Here is a 27,140-nt window from a genome sequence, read left to right on the forward strand (position 1 = left end):
ATAGGATCAAACCTAAAAGGAAGCGGATCGAAGAGAAATACGGGTAGGAGAGGCATATCTACCAAAGTGAGGATGAAGGATGCATAGATGGGCTTGAAGAAGCTCGTGGAAAAGTACCATTTGAGAAGAAAAAAAAGATAGTAGAAGACTCTAAGAAAGCAAAAGAGTAAGAACTAGAGATAGAAGGCTCGTCTTGCAAGGGAGGAGGAAGTGGCAGATGATGTGAGGAAGCGGAAGGGAAAGTACGGGCATTGTACTTAGTAGAAACCTTATGGCAGAACCCTATCTATTTTTGTGGACGGGCTCGACTACAACTATTTCGTGAACTTTGATGTTGTAAACCTTATGGATCAACCCAATCTAATTCATGAACTTTCTTGCACTTTTATGTTGTAAAACGTTGTGCTCAAACCTATCTCTCTTGGTAAACCCTATTTATATGAACTATGTTTGCTAAATTCGATATATTCTAATTTACAAAAAAAAAATGTGTAATTGCATAGTCCACTGAACTATATTTGCCATGTGTATTTTGAACATCATGTACATGTAGTGGTATGGCTCCGTTCTAGATGTAACCAAGCGGCACCATTCGGGACAACATCCTGCATGGCACCGTCCTCACTTGAGAGCATGTATTCAAAGCATTCTGTCGCGGCTGGAAAATGGCTAAGGACCACGGGTGGAGCCAAGCTACATAGCACACGACGCCGCGGTCAACGGAGCCAAGCTCACGCGAAGTGGGCCCCGCTTCTAGCGACGACCGCATAGTGCATAGCGCCATTAAGCACGGCGTTGTGCCCAGAGCATCATCTAGGATGACGCTTTCCTATGGAGACGGAGACAAACAAAAAGATAATCTTATAAAATCTTTCTCAGGAACAAGTTATTTTATGAGATCTTTCTGGATATATGACAATTTTATTCGAATCGACTCCAAAATAGGCGAGGAAGGAATAGGTCATAAATGCTTTGACGAAAAATCATAAATTGGGACGGCGTTGTCCTATGGAGACGGAGACAAACAAAAAGATAATTTTGTAAAATCTTTCTCGAGAACGAGTTATTTTATGAGATCTTTTTGGATATACGTTAATTTTGTTCGAATCGACTTCGAGAGAGGTGAAGGAGGAATAGGTCATAAATGCTTCAAAGAAAAATCATAAATTAGGACGACGCTGTTCGACGGAGACAAACAAAAAGATAATTTCACAAAATCTTTCTCATGAACAAGTTATTTTATGAGATCTTTCTGGATATAGGAATCGACTCCAAGAGAGGTGAAGAACGAGTAGGTCATAAATGCTTCGAAGAAAAATCATACGGAGTAAATTGTACTCCTACCTGCTGTATTTCTGTGCGGCCTCCACCCGTCCACCGTCCCGTGGCATTTTTTCCTCTTCCTCTCCTTGAGTGACCTACCCAGCGCGGCTCGAAATCTCTCCTGCCGCCTTGCCGTAGCTTAGCGTCACCGCCGTCGCCCCAATCCCGCGCCAGACCGCTCGGCCTCTCACGCGGGCCGCCGCCATCGCCGCTCCCGTTCTTCCTCATCCCGGCATCGTGTCCCTGCTGCCCCCCACCCCGTCCTCAATCCTTCGCCATTTGGGGTTTTGAGGTATGGGCTTGTATCCATCCATTGATTAGTTAAGCCCCCGCTGAGCTCCACAATTTCTGTTGCGCCGGTGCACGCCCGGCGCACCATCTAGATCCGCCCCTGGAATCCAAAGGTTTCGCCTTGGCAGAAATCGAGCACAAATAGGCCTTTGCCTGCTCATGGGGAGTCGGAAACTGCCATCGCGGTCCGGGCGCGGCGGCGGCGGTGCTGGCGCCGGCGCCGGCGCCTCGCAGCGCGGGGAGGTGCAGAACCTGGCGAGGCAAGGATCTCTGTATAGCCTCACCCTGGATGAGGTGCAGAACCATTTGGGGGAACCCTTGCAGAGTATGAACCTCGATGAGCTGCTTAGGAGTGTCTTTCCTGATGACATGGAACCTGACGCTGCAACTACCAGCCAGTATGAGCCGAGTTCAAGCCTCTTGCGCCAGGGTAGCATCACAATGCCAAACGGGCTCAGCAAGAAGACAGTGGATGAGGTGTGGCGGGGCATCCAGGATGAACCCAAAAGGAGTGTCCCGGAGGGTGGTCGGCGCAAGCGGGAGAGGCAGCCGACACTTGGAGAGATGACACTTGAGGATTTCTTGGTCAAAGCAGGGGTTGTCACTGAAGGTTGTCTCAAGAACTCGAATGATGCTGGCAATGTGGGTCTGGTGGGGACAGGTGCCACAGCAGCTGGAGCCACCGGTTTGACATCTGGCGCACAGTGGTTAGATCGATATCAGCAGCAGCTTGCAGCAACCGAGACTCATCAGCATGTGCAGCAAATTATGCCTGGTGCTTATATGCCCATGCAGTTAGTCCCCCAGCCACTGAATGTTGTTTTGCCTGGTGCTATTCCGGAGTCTGCTTACTCTGATGGATCACCAATGGTCAGTCCAATTTCTGATTCCCAGACACCTGGGAGAAAGCGTGGTGTATCAGGAGATGGCCCGAATAAGTTTGTGGAGAGAAGGCAGAAGAGGATGATCAAGAATAGGGAGTCGGCTGCCCGTTCAAGGGCTAGGAAGCAGGTTGTGATATATATTTGATCTATTTTCTTAAAACTTCCTTTATCAGCAATGCTAGAACTACAAATCATGTTTCATGAAGGGTTATCAATGCTATGTGCTTGAATTTGTTGATTTAAAAAGTGGGACAACATGATGACTTGCTTAGTTTCAATGTTTTTTTTTTTGTTTATGTATTACTTACATCATATTTGCAACAGGCCTACACTAATGAACTTGAAAACAAGGTATCCCGTTTAGAAGAGGAGAATGAGAGGCTAAAGAGGCAAAAGGTACTCCCCTTTTTTTTAATACTATTTATTGAAATGCCATACTTTTCCCTCGTAAAATTGTTGTTTTATTCTTGGTATGTCAACCATTCAAATTTTTCCCTGCTATGTCCAATTTCTATTTCAAAATGGAAGTTGGATTACCTGATAGGGAATCAATGTGATTGCTCATACTCTCAACTGTTCTCAGATTTGTAGTTTGTACTGTTAAGCTACTTTAAAGACCTGTATATATCAAACATTACTATCCCCTCCTAGTTTATGATTATCACATCCGATAATCATAAATATTTGCTTCCACTTCTGGGGCTCTGCCGTTATTGGTGGGTTGGGAACTAAAGTACGGTGTACCATGTACAGTTTGGCCTGTTGGTTTATATAGTTATTAGGTTAATGGCTTCAAATAACTGTTGGAGTAAATGCAAATAGCCAGATAACAAAGGCTCTAATTCGTATTTGTTCTTACAATTCTACAACTACTTGTGGATAGTAGGGGGTTATGTTACATTTATTCTAATCAATGCTTCTGATTTGCTCCCTGCATTAGAAATGTTACACCAAAGTTCTTTGGTGTAGTTCTGATGATAGTCTACTTTTGGTTATAAGTTGCAATAAAGAGGTAGGAACTAGGAACTGTCTGCTGCAGATTTTCTAAGAAGTGTTAAACAAAGCTGTATTACGAGGAAAGACTAGTTTTTCTCCTTATCGCCAACTTATCGAAAAAATGATATTGCTACCTTATCTTGTCATTCAATTTCGTTTACTGTAATTGAGAGATGTGTCATGCTACTTCTGTCCAAGATTCAGGAAAGCGGAAAGCGTAATCGGTGCGGTGGCCTTCCGCTTAGAGATTATGCATTTAGTGCGTGCTTAACCGGTGCTAAAGCGTTTTTGACTTAGTCAACGGCAGGACCAAGAACTAGCGAAAATCAGGAATTTCAGGCCAAAGAACAAGTATTATTTGAACAGAACAGTGGAATAAAGATAGCTTACCCAATCAGATCAGTACACAACAACACAAGTACACAGTAGATCGTATCATACAAACAGATATCAATTGTTCATACTTTCAGTTTTAGACTTTTAGTCCAGCATAACGATTCAGAATTCAGGAATCATATCATATTAGGTATATCACAGAATTCAGAATTCGGAAATCAGATCAATACACAACAAGTTCACAACATAAATTCAGAAATCATAGTAGGTGTATCACCGATCAGAATTCAGAAATCATACTAGGAAAAAGGAATATCACAAGATTGGGCGCGCTAAACCCCGCGCTCGCGCCAAAAGTTACCGTGTTCCGACAATTTCCCATGGACCCAAAAGTTACCGCACATAACGCTTTGGGATTGCTTTTTCAACGCTCTTGCGTGCCTAATCATGATTTTTAAAAAAGCGTAATGATTAATCGCGCCTAGCGCTTAATTAGCCGCTTTGGCCCTAATCGATGTGGTACCCCTCCGCTTCACGCTTCATCGCGCTTAAGCGACCGCTTTTTTCCGCATTCCCGAACCTTGCTTCTGTCCAAAAGTAAGTGTCACACTTTTGTCTAGATGCAGATGTATCTAGACGCATTTTAGCTATAGGTACATCCTTATCTAGAAAAATTTGAGACACTTGTTTTTAGAGAGTACATCGAATCTTTCCACTTATTTGGAAGTGTAGTTTTGATTGCTGCACTATTTTATGGGATCAGCTACCAGTTGCAGGACTGTCATTCCTACCTTGATATGTTACTGTTAGTGAGTGATATGCAATTGTAATTGATCTCTGCTAGCTGCATCTTCCTGATGGACACGTGGGACTTATAGTTTTTACAACTAATTGTTTGTTTTAAGAGTTCATTTACAATTTGTATAATCAGGGGTAATATCAACTGATTTGCTTGATAATGCTACCTGATTACTGTTGCTAAGCTTTTGTGTTCGGTTCTGGTCCTAACCTAGATCGACAAGTCAAATATAACTTTGGAGAGATCTTTGATGAGTTGGCTGTATTTTGGAATGTTCTATTTAATCTTATCAACCCTAGGATATTAATTAGTTAAATAAATAACTCATCATAAGATTAACAGGGATCTGTCAGATTCAAACATGTTTCTAGAAATATTTTCATTTCTGAATAGCAAGGGTGCATCAGATTGAATTTCTAGAAATATTTCATTTTTTTGGCATTGCAAATTTATTATCCAATTTTCATCTTCTGTGTGGCCAAAAAATGGTATCACTCCGTTCCGAATTACAGATGTTCTAGCTTTTTCTGAATCGTATTTATCTAGATTCTAGATGCATTGTCTGTTCACTCATTTTAGTCCATATGTAGTCCACATTGAAATATCCAAAACATCTTATAATTCGGAATGGAGGGAGTACTTGGCAGTGCTGCACCTCTGATGCAAAGGTTGTGTGACTTGTGTCACCAGGGGTTAAGTTACCTGTCTCTCAGCAAGCTGTGTATGCTTATTCTAATATGATCCTGCTACCAGGCAAACATTATCCAGCTTCATACAGTTTGTGAATCTTCTTTTGTCGTCTACTCTGATGGATTTAGTGTTGCGACCTTTTGCAAATCCTCCATACATTACACTGACTACTTCACCTTTTTCTGCTTCAGGCGTTGAACATGATGCTTTGCGCTGTGCCTCTGCCGGAACCCAAGTATCAACTCAGGAGAACGACCTCAGCGGCTTTCTGAATTGGCTCGTATTAGTTTATTTTGTAGGTGTCTCATGTAAGTTTTGCCTCTTCATTCAGGAGCAGGAGCATTAGCTAGCTTGGGAGTTCTTATTTTCTTCTGTATCCCTGCTCTGTGATTTGCGCCGTGTAGGATCCTAGCATGTGTTTGTGTTAGCACCTAGCACTTTTATCTATTTGCTGAGGCCCTGCCACTAGTCTAGTATGTAAGTCTGCCGGACAGATTTAAGTTCTCGGAGCTATCTATACATGGTGACTTGTCTTGGGCTTCTCTTTCATGTAACTGTGAAGCATTATGCAATTTACATTCAGGCATTGTCGAAAAACTTCTCGTGTTCTTGACACCCCTGTAGGATCCCGTTCAGTCTCTTAACATTGTTCTGCTTCCTATTTGATGATCTGTTTGTCAACGTCATACATCTTTTCATGAATAGTTTCACTAAAATATGTTATGGTGACAAAGAAAACAGTTTCACATGTATGATTGCATTACCATCTACGTAATGGTGACTTGTCTTGGGCTTCTCTTTCATGTAACTGTGAAGCAGTATGCAATTTACATTCAGCTAGTGTCAAAAAATTTCTTGTGTTCTTAACGCCAATATAGGACCCATTCAATCTCTTAGCATTGTGCTGCTTCCTACACGATGATCTGTTTGTCAATGTCATATATCTTTTCATGAATAGTTTTTCTAAAATATGTTAGAGTGACAAATGAAACCATTTCACATGTATGACTGCATTCCCATCTATGTCATGTTACACTTGTATCGTTCATCAGATGCTGCTTTTGAGCCTTCATAAATAGTACTCCCTCCACCCTGTAATATAAGATGCTATTACAATCAAAATATGTTGTAACTGGACCAAGGGAAGTACTCCGTTGTATATTTGCTGCAACATTATCTGCTGGCGGAAAATGTTTGGCTACAATCAAAATATGCACGAAGCTGAGTGTTTGGCTTGAGGGGCCCCTGCGAGTGAAACAATAATAGCGCGACGCCGTAGATCTTCGATCAGACGGGTAGGCTTTCTCTTGGCAGGCCTCCTCTTTGGCGCCAGAATGGCTCGCTAGTTCTATCCGCTTGAGCGCGCGCTAATAAGCGAATGAATTTGGATAGCGCGCGCAGGGCCGCCTGATTTTTCGATTAAAGCCCCCAATACTACCGAACTGTTTGCCCTGGCCGAAGAAACTTCCATACTCTTCCAACACCATCCACATCCCACGCCCCAGTCCACGATGACATGGTCCGCTGCCGCCGGCGACCCGCCTCAACGCAGCCGCCACTGGAAGTGAAAGGCGACGGTCTCTTCCGCCACACGCATCCTCCTTCGAGGGGAGCAGCTGGTAAGACGCCTGTAACTCTATCATTGGGGATTGCGGGATTTGCCAGTTCGCAAGAAAAAAGGGATTTGCCACGTGGGATCGGGTTAGCCTACCTGATCTGTGGATTCCCCGTAGCAATCTCCGTGGTTGAGCCTGACCATGGTTTGGACTGCTAGCTTGTGACTTTTTGTTGTTGTTGTTGTTGTTGTTGTTGTTGTTGTTGTTGTTGTTGTTGTTGTTGTTGTTGTTGTTACTCCATTTCCTATCTATATTGCCCTGACATGATAGCGCCGACCGGATTGGGGAGATTTGGAGTCATTGATATGTTCTCCCCGCCACGCAGGAATTGCAGATGACGGGATCCTGGAGAATGTGTGGGCTCATGGTGAAAAACTTGGTGCTGGCTTCAGATGCAAGTACTGTTCAACGGCCAGGAAAGGTGGGGGCGCGACCAGGCTAAGGCAGCACCTTGCAGGGAGGCGTGGCCACGTCGCTGCTTGCACCCAAGTGCCGCCACAAGTTAGGAAAGCTATGAGGATTTCCCTGCGAAATCTGAAGCAAAGGAAGAATGCGACGAAAGATTATCGGACGAGGATGGAGGAAGCAGTTCTGCATACCATGGCGTGCAGTGATGACGACAATGAAAGAGAAGCACATCAAATCCCAGTCAAAATGGAGGAACAAGTATCACTGGAGGAGTTCCCGTGTTCGCAGAGAATGAAGAGGCATGGTACGGTCGAGCACGGTGATGACAGTGGCAGCGAAAGCAGTGCAGGTGCTAGTGCTAGTGATGCAGGTAGCTGTGTTGGTGGAAGGGGAGTGTTACCACAAAAGAAGTTTGGTAAGTCAGGGCTTAGGCGTCTAGGAAGGGACGCAGGTCATGTGCCTAGGCAGGCACCAAGACAAACTCCAATCGATAGGATAGACAACAAGGAGACCAGATCAAAACTTGGCAAAGCTTGGGCAAAGATGTTCCATGCCAATGGTATTCCTGGAAGGAAGGCAGACTGCCCATACTTCCGCAGTGCCATGAAGCTAACACAGCAGCTAGGCCCTGGCATGTTTATTCCTACAGGTGAAGAAATTGATGGCATATATCTGGATGCCATTGAGAAAGAACTGAAGGAAGATTTGTGTCAATTTAAGAAAGAATGGGAAGTCTATGGTGTTACCATAGTGTGTGATTCGTGGACAGGGCCTACAATGACAAGCACTGTAAACTTCTATCTAAGCTGTAACAGTCGGATGTTCTTCCACAAGTCTGTAGATGCAACAGGGAAGATAGAAAATGCAGGTTTCCTGTATGGCGAGATTAAACAGATTATTCAGGATGTAGGTGTCCAGAATGTTGTTCAAGTTGTGACGGACAGTGGTGACAGTTATAAGAAGGCTTGTCTCAAACTGATAGCCGAGTATAACCAGATCGTTTGGCAACCATGTGCAGCTGACACTGTTAATCTAATGTTGGAAGACATAGCAAAATTCCCTGAAGTTGCTCAAGTCATGGACAGCGCTGAGCAAATATACAAGTTTTTCTACAGTCTTGACACTTTGCTTGCTGAAATGAAGGCAAAAGTTGGTGGGGAGCTAGTTCCACCAAATGCTACTAGGTTTGGAGCCATCTTTGTCTTCATACAGAGTTTTTGGGACAGGAAAGACAAGTTCAGTAAATGGATGCTGTCCAAAGAATGGAAGAGGAGTACTTGGAGTAAAAAAATTGAAGGAAAGCATGCATATGGTTGTCTTACAAGCGGACCATGGTGGGACAAAGTCAAATGGGTAATCAATGCCTTGGAGCCAATTTACTGTTTACTTTGCTATGCTGATCAACAAAAGGGTAGCTCAATATCTGGATTTATGTCAAGGTCAATTTCTGTCCACCACGAATTACAAGAACGGCTTGGAAGTGGCTCTTCAGATTTTAACAGAATCATGGATGTGGTTAACACTAGACTGACCATGCTGAAAAGCGATAATTTTATGATTGCTGGTGCGCGATTCTAGATTCACTTATTAATAGTTTAACACAAAGATCTTTTTCTCCTTGTGTCTGGACTAATTAATTATGCCACCCATCTTTCTGTGTTTATTGTTTATTTAGCTGGAGCGCTGAATCCTGAAGGCCATTACAGCTACAAACATAGTTTATGCCGGGAACGAAAATATGCACATGAATTAACTTTGGCAATATCAAAGCTTGCAGACTCAACTGAAAATGCAGTGGATGCTCTTTGTCAACTTCATCAGTTCATTTCATACCGAGGGATATTTGGGTCCACAGAGGCACGGGATGCTGCACGCCGTATGACTCCAGGTCTGTCTATACTGCTCTATATTAAACGGTTTACTAAAGCGCCTTGATGCATGCTATAGGGCATGGGCTGCGAGCAGCACCAGGTATATGGTTAGTTGGTTATTTAATTGCGTAAATGCATTTGTGCAGCTGCATGGTGGATGGCTTTTGGAAGACAGTATCCTGCAATACAAAAGTTTGCTTTGCGGATTGTGTCACAGTGCTCATCGTCAAGCGGATGCGAGCGCAACTCGAGCACATTTGATTTGTTACAGATGCAACAGAGAAATCATCTTGGGCATGCCAAGCTCTGTAAATTAGAATATGTCCATTACAATTTAAGGTTACGTCTGCGTCATTCTGAAGGTGAAAAGGAGAATGACATGAGTACAGTTATGCACATGATGGATGACACGTTGTTTCCGACAGGGAACCCACTCATGGATTGGTTGGATGCATCTATCTGTGAATCTGAATTAGCGATGGGTGAACAAGGAGCTCCTCCAATGCTTCCTGAGGCCTGTTAGAAAATAAAAATCAAGGCCTGTTAGTGTAGGTATTTTCCCTCGATTCTGTAGGAAAGGTTAGCTCTGCTGCATTTTGTAAGTGTGAATATGGGGAGGTTAACTACTTGATGCATGAGCAAACGACTCATGTCCATTAACTGTCAGTACTTTTGTGAGTTGTTTATTGAGTCCTTTTGAACACGCTGGTTTGTTATGAACTTGTAACCAAAATATCATCAGACACTGAGTCGGTCCAGTCTCTACCCAAGCAGCCGCATTCGCGCTCGCGCTGCATCAGCCTATCTATCCAAGAGCGCCGCCGCGCTGATTTGCCTCGCCGGATCTTCGTTCGCTGCTGCCGAAGCCAATCTTGGAGTTGTAGTCATAAAGCGGAGACAGGCTCTACGCGTCTTTCCAGGTTGTCGCCGCCGAAGCCTTCAGATTCAGAGCAGACCAGACACTCTCCAGCCATCAGAAAAGCTATCCGCCGACGGCTGCTCCCTTCTCCGGCGTCGGGGTTCATCGCTGATCCTCTCGGGCTTTGGCTGATTTTACGCTATGATGAGAGTGAGTTCCTGTCCTCGCCTTCCGCTAATTGTTTTTCCCCTTGCAAAATTCTTCCTTGCTGCCGTATATCATACTTGCATCTTTGAAACTACGGAAGTTGAATCTTTTAGACTGTGGTAGCAACAAGAATCAACTCAGATTTGTTTCCATGACAAATGCAGATCGTTCGAGAAGATTGGATTAGTTGCTTGCCTGATGATATTTTGGCTAACATCCTTGACCGACTCAGTGTCCGAGAGGCTGCAAGAACTGGTGTCCTGGCCCGGCGGTGGCGGCGACTCCCTCCTATGCTCTCTCGTCTTACCATTGATGTTCGGGACTTTGTGGCTAAACCTGCTACCACATGCCACGAAGAAGAAATTGCACGAAGCAATGCAACTATGGTTGAGGTGACAAAGAGCATCCTAGCACGCAGGGTTTCAAACCCAAACAGCATAAGCTCAATGTGCATGACGTTCTTCTTAAGAGACGATGACTGCATATCCATTGGACACTCTGTTGGGCACATCATGGCGATCCACGACATTGACATTGAATTCACAGTTCTTACAGAGAAGGATCCAACTCGCTGCAATCTGGATAGTATGATCGACTACGGGAGAATATTTATGTTGTTCTTTGATGCTTGTCCAATTGCATTTGGTGGCATCACACGCCTCTGCCTGGAGAATTTGAGTTTTGGTGAATCGGACATCCCTAACATCCTCAACACATGCAAGAGATTAAAACATCTAAGCTTATCCCATTGTTGTTCTGAGAGAGAGGCCATTGTGCAAGTTGAACAGAGTCAACTCAGTGAGCTGCTTATTGTTAATTGTCGTTTCGAAAAAGTCAAGCTCAACTCGCTCCCAAAACTCACATGGATGATGTTTTGGTGTTGGAAGTCTCAAGATCCACTGCTTCTGGGTCATGTCCCATTGCTTGAGACTGTTAGCATCACCAATCACAGTCTTAGTTGGCACAAGTTGGTTGAGTTAAGTAAGTTTTTTGGTGGCGCCTCTCCACGATACCTGTGGTTGGGATTTGAATGTGAAAAGGTACCTCTTGACAATTCTTTTTTGCTTATTTTCTTCCCATCTCATAATTTGTTCATGTGTTGCATGCAGATTTGGGTACAACCAGAAAGTGTGACGAAAAGGCTGGCATCTGTGTTCCGTCGACTAACGTTTGTGCATCTTGATAAAATTCGTGAAGGGTGTGACCTCACGTGGACATTGTTCATTCTTGAAGCTGCGTCCAACCTGAACGAGCTATACCTGACGGTATGTTCTTACGGTCTTATCTTGAGGCCTCCTCCTTACATGTTGGTGCTTTTCTTGCTGTAAAATCAATTACCTGTTTGTGTTTACCTTTGCCGTCCTGTGGCATGCAGGTATGGGATCATCTGTGTATAATGCGAACTGATGAAGAGGAAAGGAGGGCACTCTCGTATAGCGAGAAAAAGGGTGTTGAGTGGAAATCACCTGCATCTGATTTTCAGCATCATAGCCTGGCAACTATCGTCATCTTTGGCTTTCAGTCTGACTGCATGGTTAGGTATGTTAGACGTGTGATGGAGGTTGCTGTGAATCTGAAGGATGTGTTCCTGTACCATAGGCTGAACTGCAAGTTGTGTCGGCACAGCTATGATCTCAATCGGCCGTTAAAGTATCCGTCTAACGAGGAAGAGAAAAGTCAAGTGCTAAAGAAACTGACCAGGAGGATTAACTCGTCTGTCACAATTCACTTCCCGGGTCTCAACATGATCAGTGCTGATCAGGCTGCAAAAAGGGCAATTGTTCCATTACTGTGAGGATGATGTGTTCAGGAGTTTGTTTGCCGCCACTATGTTTCTCCCTTTAAATTATTGGATTTGACTTGAAGCAGATTGTTTGGCTTTCAGTAAGAAGGGTATTGTTAGTACTTGTTTGTTTGTTTGTTTTTTTGTTTGTTTATCTGCCTGTAAACGCCTTTACCGATGTTTCTTACTTTGAAATGGAGACAGACGATTTTCACTAATTAAGTAGAGTTTTTGACAAGGAAAAAAAACTCAACATGAGGACTACTCCCTATATTACTACACTCAATTGTTTTGCGGCGCGGTGAGCGAAGTGCTTTTAGCACACGAGCTCCGGTGCTCTCGCTCAGTTAAAAAATTGAAAATTGTTTTTACAAGTTATAAAAAATCATGAAAATAATTCTGTAGATTACCAATGATACATCCCACAATCATGGAAAATCCCAATCCGAAATTCTTTTTATTTTGACCTGGACAAAAATGACAAATTCAGATATGTTTTGGAGATTTGAAAATGACTACTCAGATCTAAAATTTTGTCATTTTTGTGTAGCTCAAAATATTAAGTATTTGAAATTGATTTTTTTTCCTCTTTGTGGGATACATCATTGACTATGTGTGGATTTTTTTCAAGAATTTTTTACAACTCAAAACTATTATTTTTATTTTTTTTAAAACGAGATCACTGCTGCCCATGTGTACCAAATCTCTGTCCCGCGGTGAGCCAACTCTATGTCGCTTCCCCTCGTGCTTCATCCCATTCCAAAGTGTCCAACTAATAAGCACGGTGAGGAGGGCCATTGCCATGGGGTTTGAAATAGCTATGTTAGAGCATCTCCACCGGGGCGCTCCAAATAGCGCTGGCGCTTTTCCGAGCCCAATAGAAGCGCCGGTAACCCCGTGCCGGTCCCTTGGCCAAGGGCGTGAATCGAACGCGCTGATACGTCTCCGACGTATCGATAATTTCTTATGTTCCATGCCACATTATTGATGATATCTACATGTTTTAAGCATACTTTATATCATATTTATGCATTTTCCGGCACTAACCTATTAACGAGATGCCGAAGAGCCTGCTGTTTTTGGTTTCAGAAATCGTAGTAAGGAAATATTCTCGGAATTGGACGAAATCAACGCCAGGGGCCTATTTTGCCACGAAGCTTCCAGAAGACCAAAGATGATACGAAGTGGGGCCACGAGGTGGCCAGACGCTAGGGCGGCGCGGCCCAAGCCCTGGCCGCGCCGGCCTAGTGTGTGGGCCCCTCGTGTGGGCCCCTGACCTGCCCTTCCGCCTACATATAGCCTTCGTCGCGAAACCCCCAGTACCGAGAGCCACGATACGGAAAACCTTCCAGAGACGCCGCCGCCGCCAATCCCATCTCGGGGGATTCAGGAGATCGCCTCCGGCACCCTGCCGGAGAGGGGAATCATCTCCCGGAGGACTCTTCACCGCCATGGTCGCCTCCGGAGTGATGAGTGAGTAGTTCACCCCTGGACTATGGGTCCATAGCAGTAGCTAGATGGTTGTCTTCTCCTCATTATGCTTTATTGTCGGATCTTGTGAGCTGCCTAATATGATCAAGATCATCTATCTGTAATGCTATATGTTGTGTTTGTTAGGATCCGATGGATAGAGAATACTATGTTATGTTGATTATCAATCTATCTATGTGTTGTTTATGATCTTGCATGCTCTCCGTTATTAGTAGAGGCTCTGGCCAAGTTTTTACTCTTAACTCCAAGAGGGAGTATTTATGCTCGATAGTGGGTTCATGCCTCCATTAAATGCAGGACAGTGACAGAAAGTTCTAAGGTTGTGGATGTGCTGTTGCCACTAGGGATAAAACATTGATGCTATGTTCGAGGATGTAGTTATTGATTACATTACGTACCATACTTAATGCAATTGTCTGTTGTTTGCAACTTAATACTGGAAGGGGTTCGGATGATAACCTGAAGGTGGACTTTTTAGGCATAGATGCATGCTGGATAGCGGTCTATGTACTTTGTCGTAATGCCCAATTAAATCTCACAATACTCATCATATCATGTATGTGCATTGTCATGCCCTCTCTATTTGTCAATTGCCCAACTGTAATTTGTTCACCCAACATGCTATTTATCTTATGGGAGAGACACCTCTAGTGAACTGTGGACCCCGGTCCATTCTTTTAATCGAATACAATCTACTGCAATACTTGTTCTACTGTTCTCTGCAAACAATCATCATCCACACTATACATCTAATCCTTTGTTACAGCAAGCCGGTGAGATTGACAACCTCACTGTTTCGTTGGGGCAAAGTACTTTGGTTGTGTTGTGCAGGTTCCACGTTGGCGCCGGAATCCCTGGTGTTGCGCCGCACTACATCTCGCCGCCATCAACCTTCAACGTGCTTCTTGGCTCCTACTGGTTCGATAAACCGTGGTTTCTTACTGAGGGAAAACTTGCCGCTGTACGCATCACACCTTCCTCTTGGGGTTCCCAACGGACGCGTGCTGTACACGTATCAAGCTCTTTTTCTGGCGCCGTTGCCGGGAAGATCAAGACACGCTGCAAGGGGAGTCTCCACATCCCAATCTCTTTACTTTGTTTTTGTCTTGTTTTATTTTATTTATTACTTTGTTTGCTGCACTAAATCAAAATACAAAAAAATTAGTTGCTAGTTTTACTTTACTTGCTATCTTGTTTGCAATCTCCATATCAAAAACACAAAAAAATTAGTTACTTGCATTTGCTTTACTTATTTAAACATGTTTCCTTTTAATTTCACTGTAAAAGATATACCGGTGGGGCAAGGGTCTATAATTGGAAGAGATAATATAGAAGAATTTTTCACCCATGTTAGTATGCATGAAGATCTTAAAGATATACCCCTTGCAAAAGCTGTTCCTACTTATGAAGATGCCTCTGTTTGTTTGGTACGCATGATGGAAGCTAGATTTATTAGTCTCAACCCCATGATACAACACATGTTTCTTACACTTTCTAATATGGAGAGGGGAGAGAAGAGAGATTTTGTTCTAAAGGTCTTAGTGCGAGAATTTGAGGATATAGCCAAAGAAGCTAGAAAAGTTTTTAGTAAGCATGATAGGCTTGGTATGATCACCGATTTTAAAAGAACACTTGAAAAGATGGATATTGATAGAATTAAGTACACTAATAATGTTAATGATGGTGGGGAGATTAAAGCACCAATACCATGTAAGCTCCTAGCGATGCATGAAGCTCTAGATGATAATTATGCTTGGCTTGTTCCTGAAAATTTGTTTGATGAGAGTAGCAAGTCCAAGACTAATGAAAAGGGAGACGCTGAAACTTATGTATCCAAAATACTATGCATGGTTGAGAAAACTCCATACCCCGCTGTAGATGCTCCGTCTCTTGATAATACTTGATATACACTTTCTGCGCCTAGCTGAAAGGCGTTAAAGAAAAGCGCTTATGGGAGACAACCCATGTTTTTACTACAGTACTTTGTTTTATATTTGAGTCTTGGAAGTTGTTACTACTGTAGCAACCTCTCTTTATCTTAGTTTTATTGCATTGTTGTGCCAAGTAAAGTCGTTGATAGTAAGGTTCATACTAGATTTGGATTACTGCGCAGAAACAGATTTCTTTGCTGTCACGAATCTGGGCCTAATTCTCTGTAGGTAACTCAGAAAATTATGCCAATTTACGTGAGTGATCCTCAGATATGTACGCAACTTTCATTCAATTTGATCATTTTCATTTGAGCAAGTCTGGTGCCTCAATAAAATTCGTCTTTACGAACTGTTCTGTTTTGACAGATTCTGCCTTTTATTTCGCATTGCCCGTTTTGCTATGTTTGATGGATTTTTCGATTCCACAAACTTTCAGTAGCTTTGTGCAATGTCCAGAAGTATTAAAAATGATTGTGTCACCTCTGAACATGTAAATTATAATTGTGCACTAACCCTCTAATGAGTTGTTTTGAGTTTGGTGTGGAGGAAGTTTTCAAGGATCAAGAGAGGGAGATGATACAATATGATCAAGGAGAGTGAAAGCTCTAAGCTTGGGGATGCCCTGGTGGTTCACCCCTGCATATTTCAAGAAGACTCAAGCGTCTAAGCTTGGGGATGCCCAAGGCATCCCCTTCTTCATCGACAACATTATCAGGTTCCTCTAGTGAAACTATATTTTTATTCCATCACATCTTATGTACTTTGCTTGGAGCGTCTGTTTGTTTTTGTTTTTGTTTTGTTTGAATAAAATGGATCCTAGCATTCATTGTGTGGGAGAGAGACACGCTCCGCTGTTGCATATGGACAAATATGTCCTTAGGCTTTACTCATAGTACATGGCGAAAGTTTCTTCTTCGTTAAATTATTATATGGTTGGAATTGGAAAATGATACATGTAGTAATTGCTATAATGTCTTGGATAATGTGATACTTGGCAATTGTTGTGCTCATGTTTAAGCTCTTGCATCATATACTTTGCACCCATTAATGAAGAAATACATAGATCTTGCTAAAATTTGGTTTGCATAATTGGTCTCTCTAAGGTCTAGATAATTTATAGTATTGAGTTTGAACAACAAGGAAGACGGTGTAGAGTCTTATAATGTTTACAATATGTCTTTTATGTGAGTTTTGCTGCACCGGTTCATCCTTGTGTTTGTTTCAAATAGCCTTGCTAGCCTAAACCTTGTATCGAGAGGGAATACTTCTCATGCATCCAAAATCTTTGAGCCAACCACTATGCCATTTGTGTCCACCATACCTACTACATGGTATTTCTCCGCCATTCCAAAGTAAATTTCTTGAGTGCTACCTTTAAAATTTCCATTCTTCACCTTTACAATATATAGCTCATGGGACAAATAGCCTAAAAACTATTGTGGTATTGAATATGTGCTTATGCACTTTATCTCTTATTAAGTTGCTTGTTGCGCGATAACCATGTTCCTGGGGACGCCATCAACTACTCTTTGTTGAATATCATGTGAGTTTCTATGCATGTTCGTCTTGTCTGAAGTAAGGGAGATTTACCACTAAAATGGTTAGAGCATGCATACTGTTAGAGAAGAACATTGGGCCGCTAACTAAAGCCATGATCCATGGTGGAAGTTTCAGTTTTGGACAAATATCCTCAATCTCATATGAGAAAATTAATTGTTGCTACATGCTTATGCATAAAAGAGGAGTCCATTATCTGTTGTCTATGTTGTTCCGGTATGGATGTCTAAGTTGAGAATAATCAATAGCGAGAAATCCGATGCGAGCTTTCTCCTTAGACCTTTGTACAGGCGGCATAGAGGTACCCCTTTGTGACACTTGGTTAAAACATGTGCATTGCAATGATAATCCAGGTAATCCGAGCTAATTAGGACAAGGTGCGGGCACTATTAGTATACTATGCATGAGGCTTGCAACTTGTAGGATATAATTTACATAACACATATGCTTTATTACTACCGTTGACAAAATTGTTTCTTGTTTTCAAAACCAAAGCTCTAGCACAAATATAGCAATCGATGCTTTCCTCTTTGAAGGACCTTTCTTTTACTTTTTATGTTGAGTCAGTTCACCTATTTCTCTCCACCTCAAGAAGCAAACACTTGTGTGAACTGTGCATTGATTCCTACATACTTGCATATTGCACTTGTTATATTACTCTATGTTGACAATATCCATGAGATACACATGTTACAAGTTGAAAGCAACCGCTGAAACTTAATCTTCCTTTGTGTTGCTTCAATACCTCTACTATGAATTATTGCTTTATGAGTTAACTCTTATGCAAGACTTATTGATGCTTGTCTTGAAGTACTATTCATGAAAAGTCTTTGCTTTATGATTCAATTGTTTACTCATGTCATTTACATTGTTTGGATCGCTGCATTCATTACATATGCTTACAATAGTATGATCAAGATTATGATGGCATGTCACTCCAGAAATTATCTTTGTTATCGTTTACCTGCTCGGGACGAGCAGAAACTAAGCTTGGGGATGCTGATACGTCTCCGACGTATCGATAATTTCTTATGTTCCATGCCACATTATTGATGATATCTACATGTTTTATGCATACTTTATGTCATATTTATGCATTTTCCGGCACTAACCTATTAACGAGATGCCGAAGAGCCAGTTGCTGTTTTCTGCTGTTTTTGGTTTCAGAAATCCTAGTAAGGAAATATTCTCGGAATTGGACGAAATCAACGCCCAGGGGCCTATTTTGCCACGAAGCTTCCAGAAGACCAAAGATGATACGAAGTGGGGCCACGAGGTGGCCAGACGCTAGGGCGGCGCGGCCCAAGCCCTGGCCGCGCCGGCCTAGTGTGTGGGCCCCTCGTGTGGCCCCCTGACCTGCCCTTCCGTCTACATATAGCCTTCATCGCGAAACCCCCAGTACCGAGAGCCACGATACGGAAAACCTTCCAGAGACGCCGCCGCCGCCAATCCCATCTCGGGGGATTCAGGAGATCGCCTCCGGCACCCTGCCGGAGAGGGGAATCATCTCCCGGAGGACTCTTCACCGCCATGGTCGCCTCCGGAGTGATGAGTGAGTAGTTCACCCCTGGACTATGGGTCCATAGCAGTAGCTAGATGGTTGTCTTCTCCTCATTATGCTTCATTGTCGGATCTTGTGAGCTGCCTAACATGATCAAGATCATCTATCTGTAATGCTATATGTTGTGTTTGTTGGGATCCGATGGATAGAGAATACTATGTTATGTTGATTATCAATCTATCTATGTGTTGTTTATGATCTTGCATGCTCTCCGTTATTAGTAGAGGCTCTGGCCAAGTTTTTACTCTTAACTCCAAGAGGGAGTATTTATGCTCGATAGTGGGTTCATGCCTCCATTAAATGCAGGACGGTGAGAAAGTTCTAAGGTTGTGGATGTGATGTTGCCACTAGGGATAAAACATTGATGCTATGTCCGAGGATGTAGTTATTGATTACATTACGCACCATACTTAATGCAATTGTCTGTTGTTTGCAACTTAATACTGGAAGGGGTTCGGATGATAACCTGAAGGTGGACTTTTTAGGCATAGATGCATGCTGGATAGCGGTCTATGTACTTTGTCGTAATGCCCAATTAAATCTCACAATACTCATCATATCATGTATGTGCATTGTCATGCCCTCTCTATTTGCCAATTGCCCAACTGTAATTTGTTCACCCAACATGCTATTTATCTTATGGGAGAGACACCTCTAGTGAACTGTGGACCCCGGTCCATTCTTTTAATCGAATACAATCTACTGCAATACTTGTTCTACTGTTCTCTGCAAAAAATTATCATCCACACTATACATCTAATCCTTTGTTACAGCAAGCTGGTGAGATTGACAACCTCACTGTTTCGTTGGGGCAAAGTACTTTGGTTGTGTTGTGCAGGTTCCACGTTGGCGCCGGAATCCCTGGTGTTGCGCCGCACTACATCTCGCCGCCATCAACCTTCAACGTGCTTCTTGGCTCCTACTGGTTCGATAAACCTTGGTTTCTTACTGAGGGAAAACTTACCGCTGTACGCATCACACCTTCCTCTTGGGGTTCCCAACAGACGCGTGCTGTACGCGTATCACGCGCCGGCGCCTCGCGAGGCGGAAAATTTTGGGCGTGCAAGTCGCTTGTTAGCCACACATCCCAAAAGTCGATGCCAGCGGGGAGTCGCAGGGCCGACGCGTCAGCGGCACATTCAATTTTAACCTAACAGTCGCCTACCTCGCGACGGGGGGAGTTATTGGCGCGCAGCGGCGTGCACTTTCCGCACACACGCAGCAAACTGTCCCGTCTCGCTTAGCTCTCCATGCCAGCGTTAATGAGCGCCACCGCTCCCCGCCACCTCCGGCCTATAAAAAGGGCGCTCTCCCATCGTCCCTCCCACACAACCCTAGCGCCTCTCTCCCCAACCCTAGTCGCCACCATCTGAAGAGACAACACCATGTCTGGATGAGGCCGAGGTCGCGGCCGTGGTCGTGGTCGTGGCCGCGACAGAGCTGCACGCTCGCCGTTGCCTGTGACGCCGTCGTCTGCGACGTCGTCGTCTTCATCGTTGGACCTGCAGGAGGTGGAGCGGCAAGTGTTGTTCGAGTTCGTCGCCGTCCTCAAGGGCGAGCCACTCGGCATCCAGAGGCTGTCGGACAAGTTCGCCAACTTCGTTGCCAGCAACGAGCCGGCCTCTCTGCATCTGCGGGAGGCTGCCTGGGGCGGCTGCCGGTGGATTGTGGACATGATCCGCGATGCGCGAGGCAAGATGTACCTCCACATCGGCTGGGAGAAGTTCGCGCGCTACCACCACCTCGAAGCCGGCTTCGTGCTCACGTTCTCCTACTTTGGCGAGGGGGATATGAGCGTCAAGGTTCGACGAGACACGATACCGCTGGTACTACCACAGGGACACCAATGAGGAGGATGACTGGGTGTTGTTTCTTCGCAGTGAAAATAGGCACGCATGTTTTTGGATGTTCTTCCTCGAAAGAACCAACAGGGGTATCGTCACCAGTTGGATTTTCTAGTTTGGGTGACTAGGAGTGCCTCAGAGTGTTCTTTCTATGTAGCGAACACACGAAACCCGTGATGCCAACCCTAGTTAGGTTTAGTTATTTTGCAATGTTTTATATTTGTGTCAACCATGGTTCAAACTATGTATTAGTTTGTGAAAAACCATGTTCTAAGTTATATCTTCGTGTAAACCATGTTCCCAATTATGTATTAGTTTGTGGAATGTTTCTTCTCTTTATTTGAATTTGTATGCTTTTATTTGAAATTTTAATTCAAATTATCTATCGGGGCCGCCGGTTTAGGGGCGCCGGTGTGGGAACAACACCCCCAAATAGAGGATGCAGTGCCGACACCCTTCATACGGAAATACAACAACAACCAACAACAACAACCAAGCCTTTCAGTCCCAAACAAGTTGGGGTAGGCTAGAGTTGAAACCCATAAGATCTCGAAGCCAAGTCATGGTTCCGGAACGTGGATAGCTAACTTCCACGCACCCCTATCCATGGCTAAATCTTTGTCGATATTCTAAACCTTCAGGTCTCTCTTAACGGACTCCTCCCATGTCAAGTTTGGTCTACCACGACCCCTCTTAACATTCTCATCACGCTTTATCCGTCCGCTATGCACTGGCGCTTCCGGAGGCCTCCGTTGGATATGTCCAAACTGTAGGATAACGTTGCATAGAAAACAAAAAATTTCCTACGGCGAACACGCAATCCAAGCCAAGATGCAATCTAGAAGACGGTAGCAACGAGGGGGTATCGAGTCTCACCCTTGAAGAGATTCCAAAGCCTACAAGATGAGGCTCTTGTTGCTGCGGTAGACGATCACTTGCCGCTTGCAAAAGCGCGTAGAAGATCTTGATCACGATCGGTTCCGGCGCCACGAACGGGCAGCACCTCCGTACTCGGTCACACGTTCGGTTGTTGATGAAGACGACGTCCACCTCCCCGTTCCAGCGGGCAGCGGAAGTAGTAGCTCCTCTTGAATCCGACAGCACGACGGCGTGGTGTCGGTGGCGGTGTAGAAGTCCGGCGGAGCTTCGCTAAGCAATGCGGGCAATATGGAGTGGAGGAGCTTGGCTAGGGTTTGGGAGGGGGTGGCCGGCCACTCTATGGGGGGCGGCCAGCTTATGGTCTTGGGGTGGCCGGCCCCCTCCCTTGGCCCCTCATTATATAGGTGGATCCCAAGTGTTGGTGTCCAAGTCTTCGAATAAGACCCGAAACCAAAACCTTCCATAGGAGGGGGAAACCTAGCCCAACTAGGACTCCCACCCAAAGGTGGGATTCCCACCTCCCATGTGGGGGGTGGCCGGCCCCCTATGGTGGAGTCCACTTGGGACTCCACCCCATCTAGGGCTGGCCGGCCATGGAGGTGGAGTCCCTTGTGGACTCCACCTTCCTTGGTGGTTTCTTCCGGACTTTTCTAGAACCTTCTAGAACCTTCCATAGAACCTTCCGCGACATTTTATTTCACATAAAATGACATCCTATATATGAATCTTATTCTCCGGACCATTCCGGAACTCCTCGTGATGTCAGGGATCTCATCCGGGACTCCGAACAAATATTCGAACTCCATTCCATAATTCAAGTGCTACCATTTCAACATCCAACTTTAAGTGTGTCACCCTACGGTTCGAGAACTATGCGGACATGGTTGAGTACTCACTCCGACCAATAACCAATAGCGGGATCTGAGATCCATAATGGCTCCCACATATTCAACGATGACTTTAGTGATCGAATGAACCATACACATATATTACCAATTCCCTTTGTCTCGCGATATTTTACTTGTCCGAGGTTTGATCTTCGGTATCACTCTATACCTTGTTCAACCTCGTCTCGACAAGTACTCTTTACTAAATGCCGTGGTATGTGGTCTCTTATGAACTCATTCATATGCTTGCAAGACATTAGACGACATTCCACCGAGAGGGCCCAGAGTATATCTATCCGTCATCGGGATGGACAAATCCCACTGTTGATCCATATGCCTCAACTCATACTTTCCGGATACTTAATCCCACCTTTATAGCCACCCATTTACGCAATGGTGTTTGGTGTAATCAAAGTACCTTTCCGGTATAAGTGATTTACATGATCTCATGGTCATAAGGACTAGGTAACTATGTATCGAAAGCTTATAGCAAATAACTTAATGACGAGATCTTATGCTACGCTTAATTGGGTGTGTCCATTATATCATTCACACAATGACATAACCTTGTTATTAATAACATCCAATGTTCATGATTATGAAACTAATCATCCATTAATCAACAAGCTAGTTTAAGAGGCATACTAGGGACTTCTTGTTTGTCTACATATCACACATGTACTAATGTTTCGGTTAATACAATTCTAGCATGATATATAAACATTTATCATAAACATAAAGATATAAATAATAACCACTTTATTATTGCCTCTAGGGCATATCTCCTTCAGTCTCCCACTTGCACTAGAGTCAATAATCTAGATTACATTGTAATATACCTAACACCCATGGCATTACGGTGTTGGTCATGCTTTGCCCTAGGGAGAGCTTTAGTCAACGGATCTGCTACATTCAGATCAGTGTGTACTTTGCAAATCTTTACTTCTCCATCTTCGATGTACTCGCGAATCGAGTGGTAACGCAGCTTGATATGCTTAAGCCTCTTGTGTGACCTTGGCTCTTGTGCATTGGCGATGGCACCCATGTTATCACAGTAAATGATTAATGGGTCCAATGCACTAGGAACCACACCGAGCTCTACAATGAACCTCTTCATCCATACCGCTTCTGATGAAGCCTCTGAAGCCGCTATGTACTACGATTCTGTTGAAGACTTCGCCACCGTGCACCGCTTCGAGCTTGCCCAGCTTTGCAGCACCATTCAATATAAACACGTACCCAGATTGTGACTTAGAGTCATCGGGATCGGTGTTCCAACTTGCATCGGTGTAACCGTTTACAACGAGCTCTTGGTCACCTCCATAACAAAGAAACATATCCTTAGTTCTTTTCAAGTACTTCGGGATATTCTTGACCGCTGTCCAGTGTTCCATTCCTGGATCACTTTGATATCTGCTAGTCAAACTAACGGCATGTGCTATATCCGGTCTAGTACATAGCATGGCATACATGATAGATCCTCTCGCCGAGGCATAGGGGATGTTACACATCCTTTCTCTTTCTTCTGTAGTAGCCGGTCCTTGAGTTTTACTCAATACCTTGCACAGTAACATAGGTAAGAACCCTTTCTTACTTTCATCCATTCTAAACTTCTTTAGAATCTTGTCCAGATATGTACTCTGTGATAGCCCTATTAGGCGTCTTGATCTATCTCTATAAATCTTGATGCCTAATATATACGATGCTTCACCAAGGTCTTTCATTGAAAAACTATTATTCACATAACCCTTAACACTGCTTAATAGTTCTATATCATTCCCGATCAATAATATGTCATCTACATATAATATCGGGAATGCTACAGAGCTCCCACTCACTTTCTTGTAAATACAGGCCTCTCCATGACACTTTGTATAAACCCGAAGTCTTTGATCACCTTATCAAAGCGTCGGTTCCAACTTCTTGATGCTTGCTTCAGTCCATAGATTGAACGCTGAAGTTTGCATACTTTGTCGACATTTTTAGGATCGACAAAACCTTTGGGTTGTACCATATACAACTCTTCCTCAATATCTCCATTAAGGAACGCCGTTTTGACATCCATACGCCAAATCTCATAATCGAAAAATGCAGCTATTGCTAACAAAATCCTCACAGATTTTAGCTTCGCTCTGGTGAGAAAGTCTCATCGTAGTCAACTCCTTGAATTTGTCGGAAACCCTTTGCGACAAGTCGAGCTTTATAGACGATAATATTACCATCAGCATCTGTTTTTCTCTTGAAGATCCATTTATTCTCGACAGCCTTTCGGCTATCGGGTAAGTCTACCAAAGTCCATACTTTGTTATCATACATGGATCCCATTTCGGATTTCATGGCTTCTTGCCATTTGTTGGAATCTGGGCTCATCATCGCTTCTTCATACGTCGCGGGGTCCTCATCATTGTTATCTACAATCATGACATTTAGACAAGGATCATACCAATCGGGAGTGGCACGTTCCCTTGTCGATCTGCGAGGTTCGATAGTTTCCTCGTTCGAAGTTTCATGATCATTATCATTAGCTTCCTCTGTTGCCGGTGTAGGCGGTATGCAGGTACAACTTCCGATCGCGCTACTCGATCAACGAGTATAGATTCATCAATCTCATCGAAGTTCTACTTTTCTTCCAGTCACTTCTTTAGTGAGAAATTCTTTCTCAAGAAAGGTTCCGTTCTTAGCAACAAAGATTTTGCCTTCGGATTTGTGATAGAAAGTGTACCCTATAGTTTCCTTAGGGTATCCTATGAAGACGCATTTCTCCGCTTTGGGTTCTAGCTTGTCCGGTTGTAACTTCTTTACATAGGCTTCGCAACCCCAAACTTTCAGAACGATGACTTAGGTTTCTTATTAAACCATAATTCATACGGTGTCGTTTCTACGGATTTTGATGGTGCTCTATTTAAAGTGAATGCGGCTGTCTCTAATGCATAACTCCAAAATGATAACGGCAAATCAGTAAGAGACATCATACTACGAACCATATCTAAGAGAGTTCGATTACGACGTTCGGACACACCGTTTCGTTGAGGTGTTCCAGCGGTGTCAATTGTGAAAGTATTCCGCATTTCTTTAAATGCATGCCAAACTCATAACTCAGATATTCACCTCCACGATCAGATCGTAGAAATTTGATCTTCTTGTTACGTTGATTTTCTACTTCACTTTGAAATTCCTTAAACTTCTCGAAAGTTTCGGATTTATGTTTCATGAAATAGATATACCCATATCTACTCGGATCATCTGTGAAGGTTAGAACATAACGATAACCACCGCGCGATGCTACGCTCATTGGTCCACATACATACGTATGTATGATTTCCAATAAGTCGGTAGCTGGCTCCATCATACCGAGAAAATGGAGTCTTTGTCATTTTACCAATTAGACATGCTTCGCATCTATCAAGTGACTCAAAGTCAAGTGATTCAAGTAATCCATCGGTATGGAGTTTCTTCATGCGTTTCACTCCAATATGACCAAGGCAGCCAGTGCCACATATAAGTAGAATTATCATTAAGTTTAATTCGCTTAGCATCAATGTTTTTTATATGCGTATAACTACTATCGATATCTAATAGAAATAATCAATTATTTTGTGGTGCTCGACCATAAAAGATATTATTCATAAAAATATAACAACCATTATTCTATGACTTTAATTAATAACCTTCTTGAATTAAACAAGATCCAGATATAATGTTCATGCTCAACGCAGTACATAATAGCAATTATTTAGGCTTAAAACTAATCCCGAAGGTAGATGTAGAGGAAGTGTGCCATTGCGATCACATTGACCTTGGATCCGTTTCCAACGCGCATCGTCACTTCATCTTTCAGCGGTTGTCGTTTATTCTTTAGTTCTGTTTCGAGTTACAAATATGAGCAACCGAACCAGTATCAAATACCCAGTGTACTAGAACGAGAACCGGTGAAATGAACATCTATAACATGTATATCAAATATACCTTCTTTCTTCTTCTTGACAAGGCCGCTCTTCGGATCAGCCGAGATACTTGGAGCAATTACGCTTCCGGTGTTCCTTCTCCTTGCGGTAATAGCACTCAGCATCGGGCTTAGGGCCGTTCTTAGGTTTCATAGGAGGCGTGGCAGCTTTCTTGCCACCCTTCTTGAATTTTCCCTTAGACTTGCCCTGTTTCTTGAACCGGTGGTCTTGTTGACCATCAACACTTGGTGCTCTTTCTTGATCTCAATCTCAGCAGCTTTTAGCATGCCAAAAAGTTCAGGTAACTCCTTGTTCATGTTCTGCATATTGTAGTTCATCACAAAGTTCTTGTAACTTGGTGGCGGTGATTGAAGGACACGATTAATCCCGATCTGTTAGGAATCACTATTCCCAAGTCACTGAGTTTCTTCGCATGCCCGGTCATGGCGAGCATGTGCTCACTAACGGAGCTGCCTTCTTCCATCATACAGTGAAGAAATGTTTCGATGCTTCATAGCATTCCACTGCCGCATGAGTCTCGAATATAGCTTTCAGCTCATTCATCAACTCATGAGGATCATGGTGCTCAAAACGTTTTTGAAGATCGGATTCCAGCACGCACGGGATGGCACACCGAACTTGAGAGTACCGAGTTTTCCGAGTCGCGTAAACGGCTTTTACTTCATCGGATTCATCTTCTGCAGGAGGGTCACCTAGCGGTGCATCAAGCACAAATTGCAGATTTCCGCCGAGAGGAAGATCCTCACATGACGGAACCGGTCGGTGAAGTTGCTACCGTTGCTCTTAAGTTTCTCTTTCTCTAGGAACTGATTAAAATTGATTGGGGACGCCATCTCTACAACATATATTTGCAATAGTTTAGACTAAGTTTATGACAAATTGAGTTCAAATTTTAATTCAACATAATTAAAAACCTAAGTGAACTCCCACTCAAAACAATATCCCTCGCATTGTCTTAGTGA

At 43.6% G+C, this 27,140-nt stretch overlaps 3 protein-coding genes across 3 annotated transcripts; all 3 read left to right on the plus strand.

Annotated features, from left to right (window-relative positions):
* Positions 1-1,362: 1,362 nt before the first annotated feature.
* Positions 1,363-5,853, plus strand: LOC127344854 (ABSCISIC ACID-INSENSITIVE 5-like protein 2). Its single transcript, XM_051371202.1, has 4 exons — positions 1,363-1,615; positions 1,707-2,625; positions 2,823-2,894; positions 5,511-5,853. Exons 2-4 carry the CDS (start codon positions 1,774-1,776, stop codon positions 5,589-5,591), a joined length of 1,005 nt encoding a protein of 334 aa, XP_051227162.1. The 5' UTR covers positions 1,363-1,615; positions 1,707-1,773; the 3' UTR covers positions 5,592-5,853.
* Positions 5,854-6,642: 789 nt separating this feature from the next.
* LOC127344855 (uncharacterized) lies at positions 6,643-9,934 on the plus strand. Its single transcript, XM_051371203.2, has 4 exons — positions 6,643-6,938; positions 7,261-8,907; positions 9,019-9,231; positions 9,361-9,934. Exons 1-4 carry the CDS (start codon positions 6,836-6,838, stop codon positions 9,735-9,737), a joined length of 2,340 nt encoding a protein of 779 aa, XP_051227163.1. The 5' UTR covers positions 6,643-6,835; the 3' UTR covers positions 9,738-9,934.
* Positions 9,935-10,071: 137 nt separating this feature from the next.
* Positions 10,072-12,257, plus strand: LOC127344857 (uncharacterized). Its single transcript, XM_051371204.2, has 4 exons — positions 10,072-10,283; positions 10,445-11,320; positions 11,390-11,545; positions 11,656-12,257. The coding sequence occupies exons 1-4, from the start codon at positions 10,275-10,277 to the stop codon at positions 12,073-12,075; spliced, it is 1,461 nt and encodes a 486-aa protein (XP_051227164.1). The 5' UTR covers positions 10,072-10,274; the 3' UTR covers positions 12,076-12,257.
* The last annotated feature ends 14,883 nt before the right edge of the window (positions 12,258-27,140 follow it).

The sequence above is a fragment of the Lolium perenne genome, chromosome 3 (assembly GCF_019359855.2).
Source record: "Lolium perenne isolate Kyuss_39 chromosome 3, Kyuss_2.0, whole genome shotgun sequence".
NCBI classification, from domain to species: domain Eukaryota; kingdom Viridiplantae; phylum Streptophyta; class Magnoliopsida; order Poales; family Poaceae; genus Lolium; species Lolium perenne.

What these genes read in the sequence shown, in the direction of transcription:
- LOC127344857 (XM_051371204.2), top strand. An exon ending in TGGGATTTGAATGTGAAAAG is followed by an intron (nt 11,321 to 11,389) that starts GTACCTCTTGAC and finishes TGTTGCATGCAG; the next exon opens with ATTTGGGTACAACCAGAAAG. An exon ending in TGAACGAGCTATACCTGACG is followed by an intron (nt 11,546 to 11,655) that starts GTATGTTCTTAC and finishes TGTGGCATGCAG; the next exon opens with GTATGGGATCATCTGTGTAT.
- LOC127344855 (XM_051371203.2), top strand. Translation starts at nt 6,836, where the DNA reads ATGGTCCGCTGCCGCCGGCGACCCGCCTCAACGCAGCCGCCACTGGAA. An exon ending in CGATAATTTTATGATTGCTG is followed by an intron (nt 8,908 to 9,018) that starts GTGCGCGATTCT and finishes TTGTTTATTTAG; the next exon opens with CTGGAGCGCTGAATCCTGAA. An exon ending in TGCACGCCGTATGACTCCAG is followed by an intron (nt 9,232 to 9,360) that starts GTCTGTCTATAC and finishes GCATTTGTGCAG; the next exon opens with CTGCATGGTGGATGGCTTTT.
- LOC127344854 (XM_051371202.1), top strand. Translation starts at nt 1,774, where the DNA reads ATGGGGAGTCGGAAACTGCCATCGCGGTCCGGGCGCGGCGGCGGCGGT. An exon ending in GTTCAAGGGCTAGGAAGCAG is followed by an intron (nt 2,626 to 2,822) that starts GTTGTGATATAT and finishes TATTTGCAACAG; the next exon opens with GCCTACACTAATGAACTTGA. An exon ending in AGAGGCTAAAGAGGCAAAAG is followed by an intron (nt 2,895 to 5,510) that starts GTACTCCCCTTT and finishes TTTCTGCTTCAG; the next exon opens with GCGTTGAACATGATGCTTTG.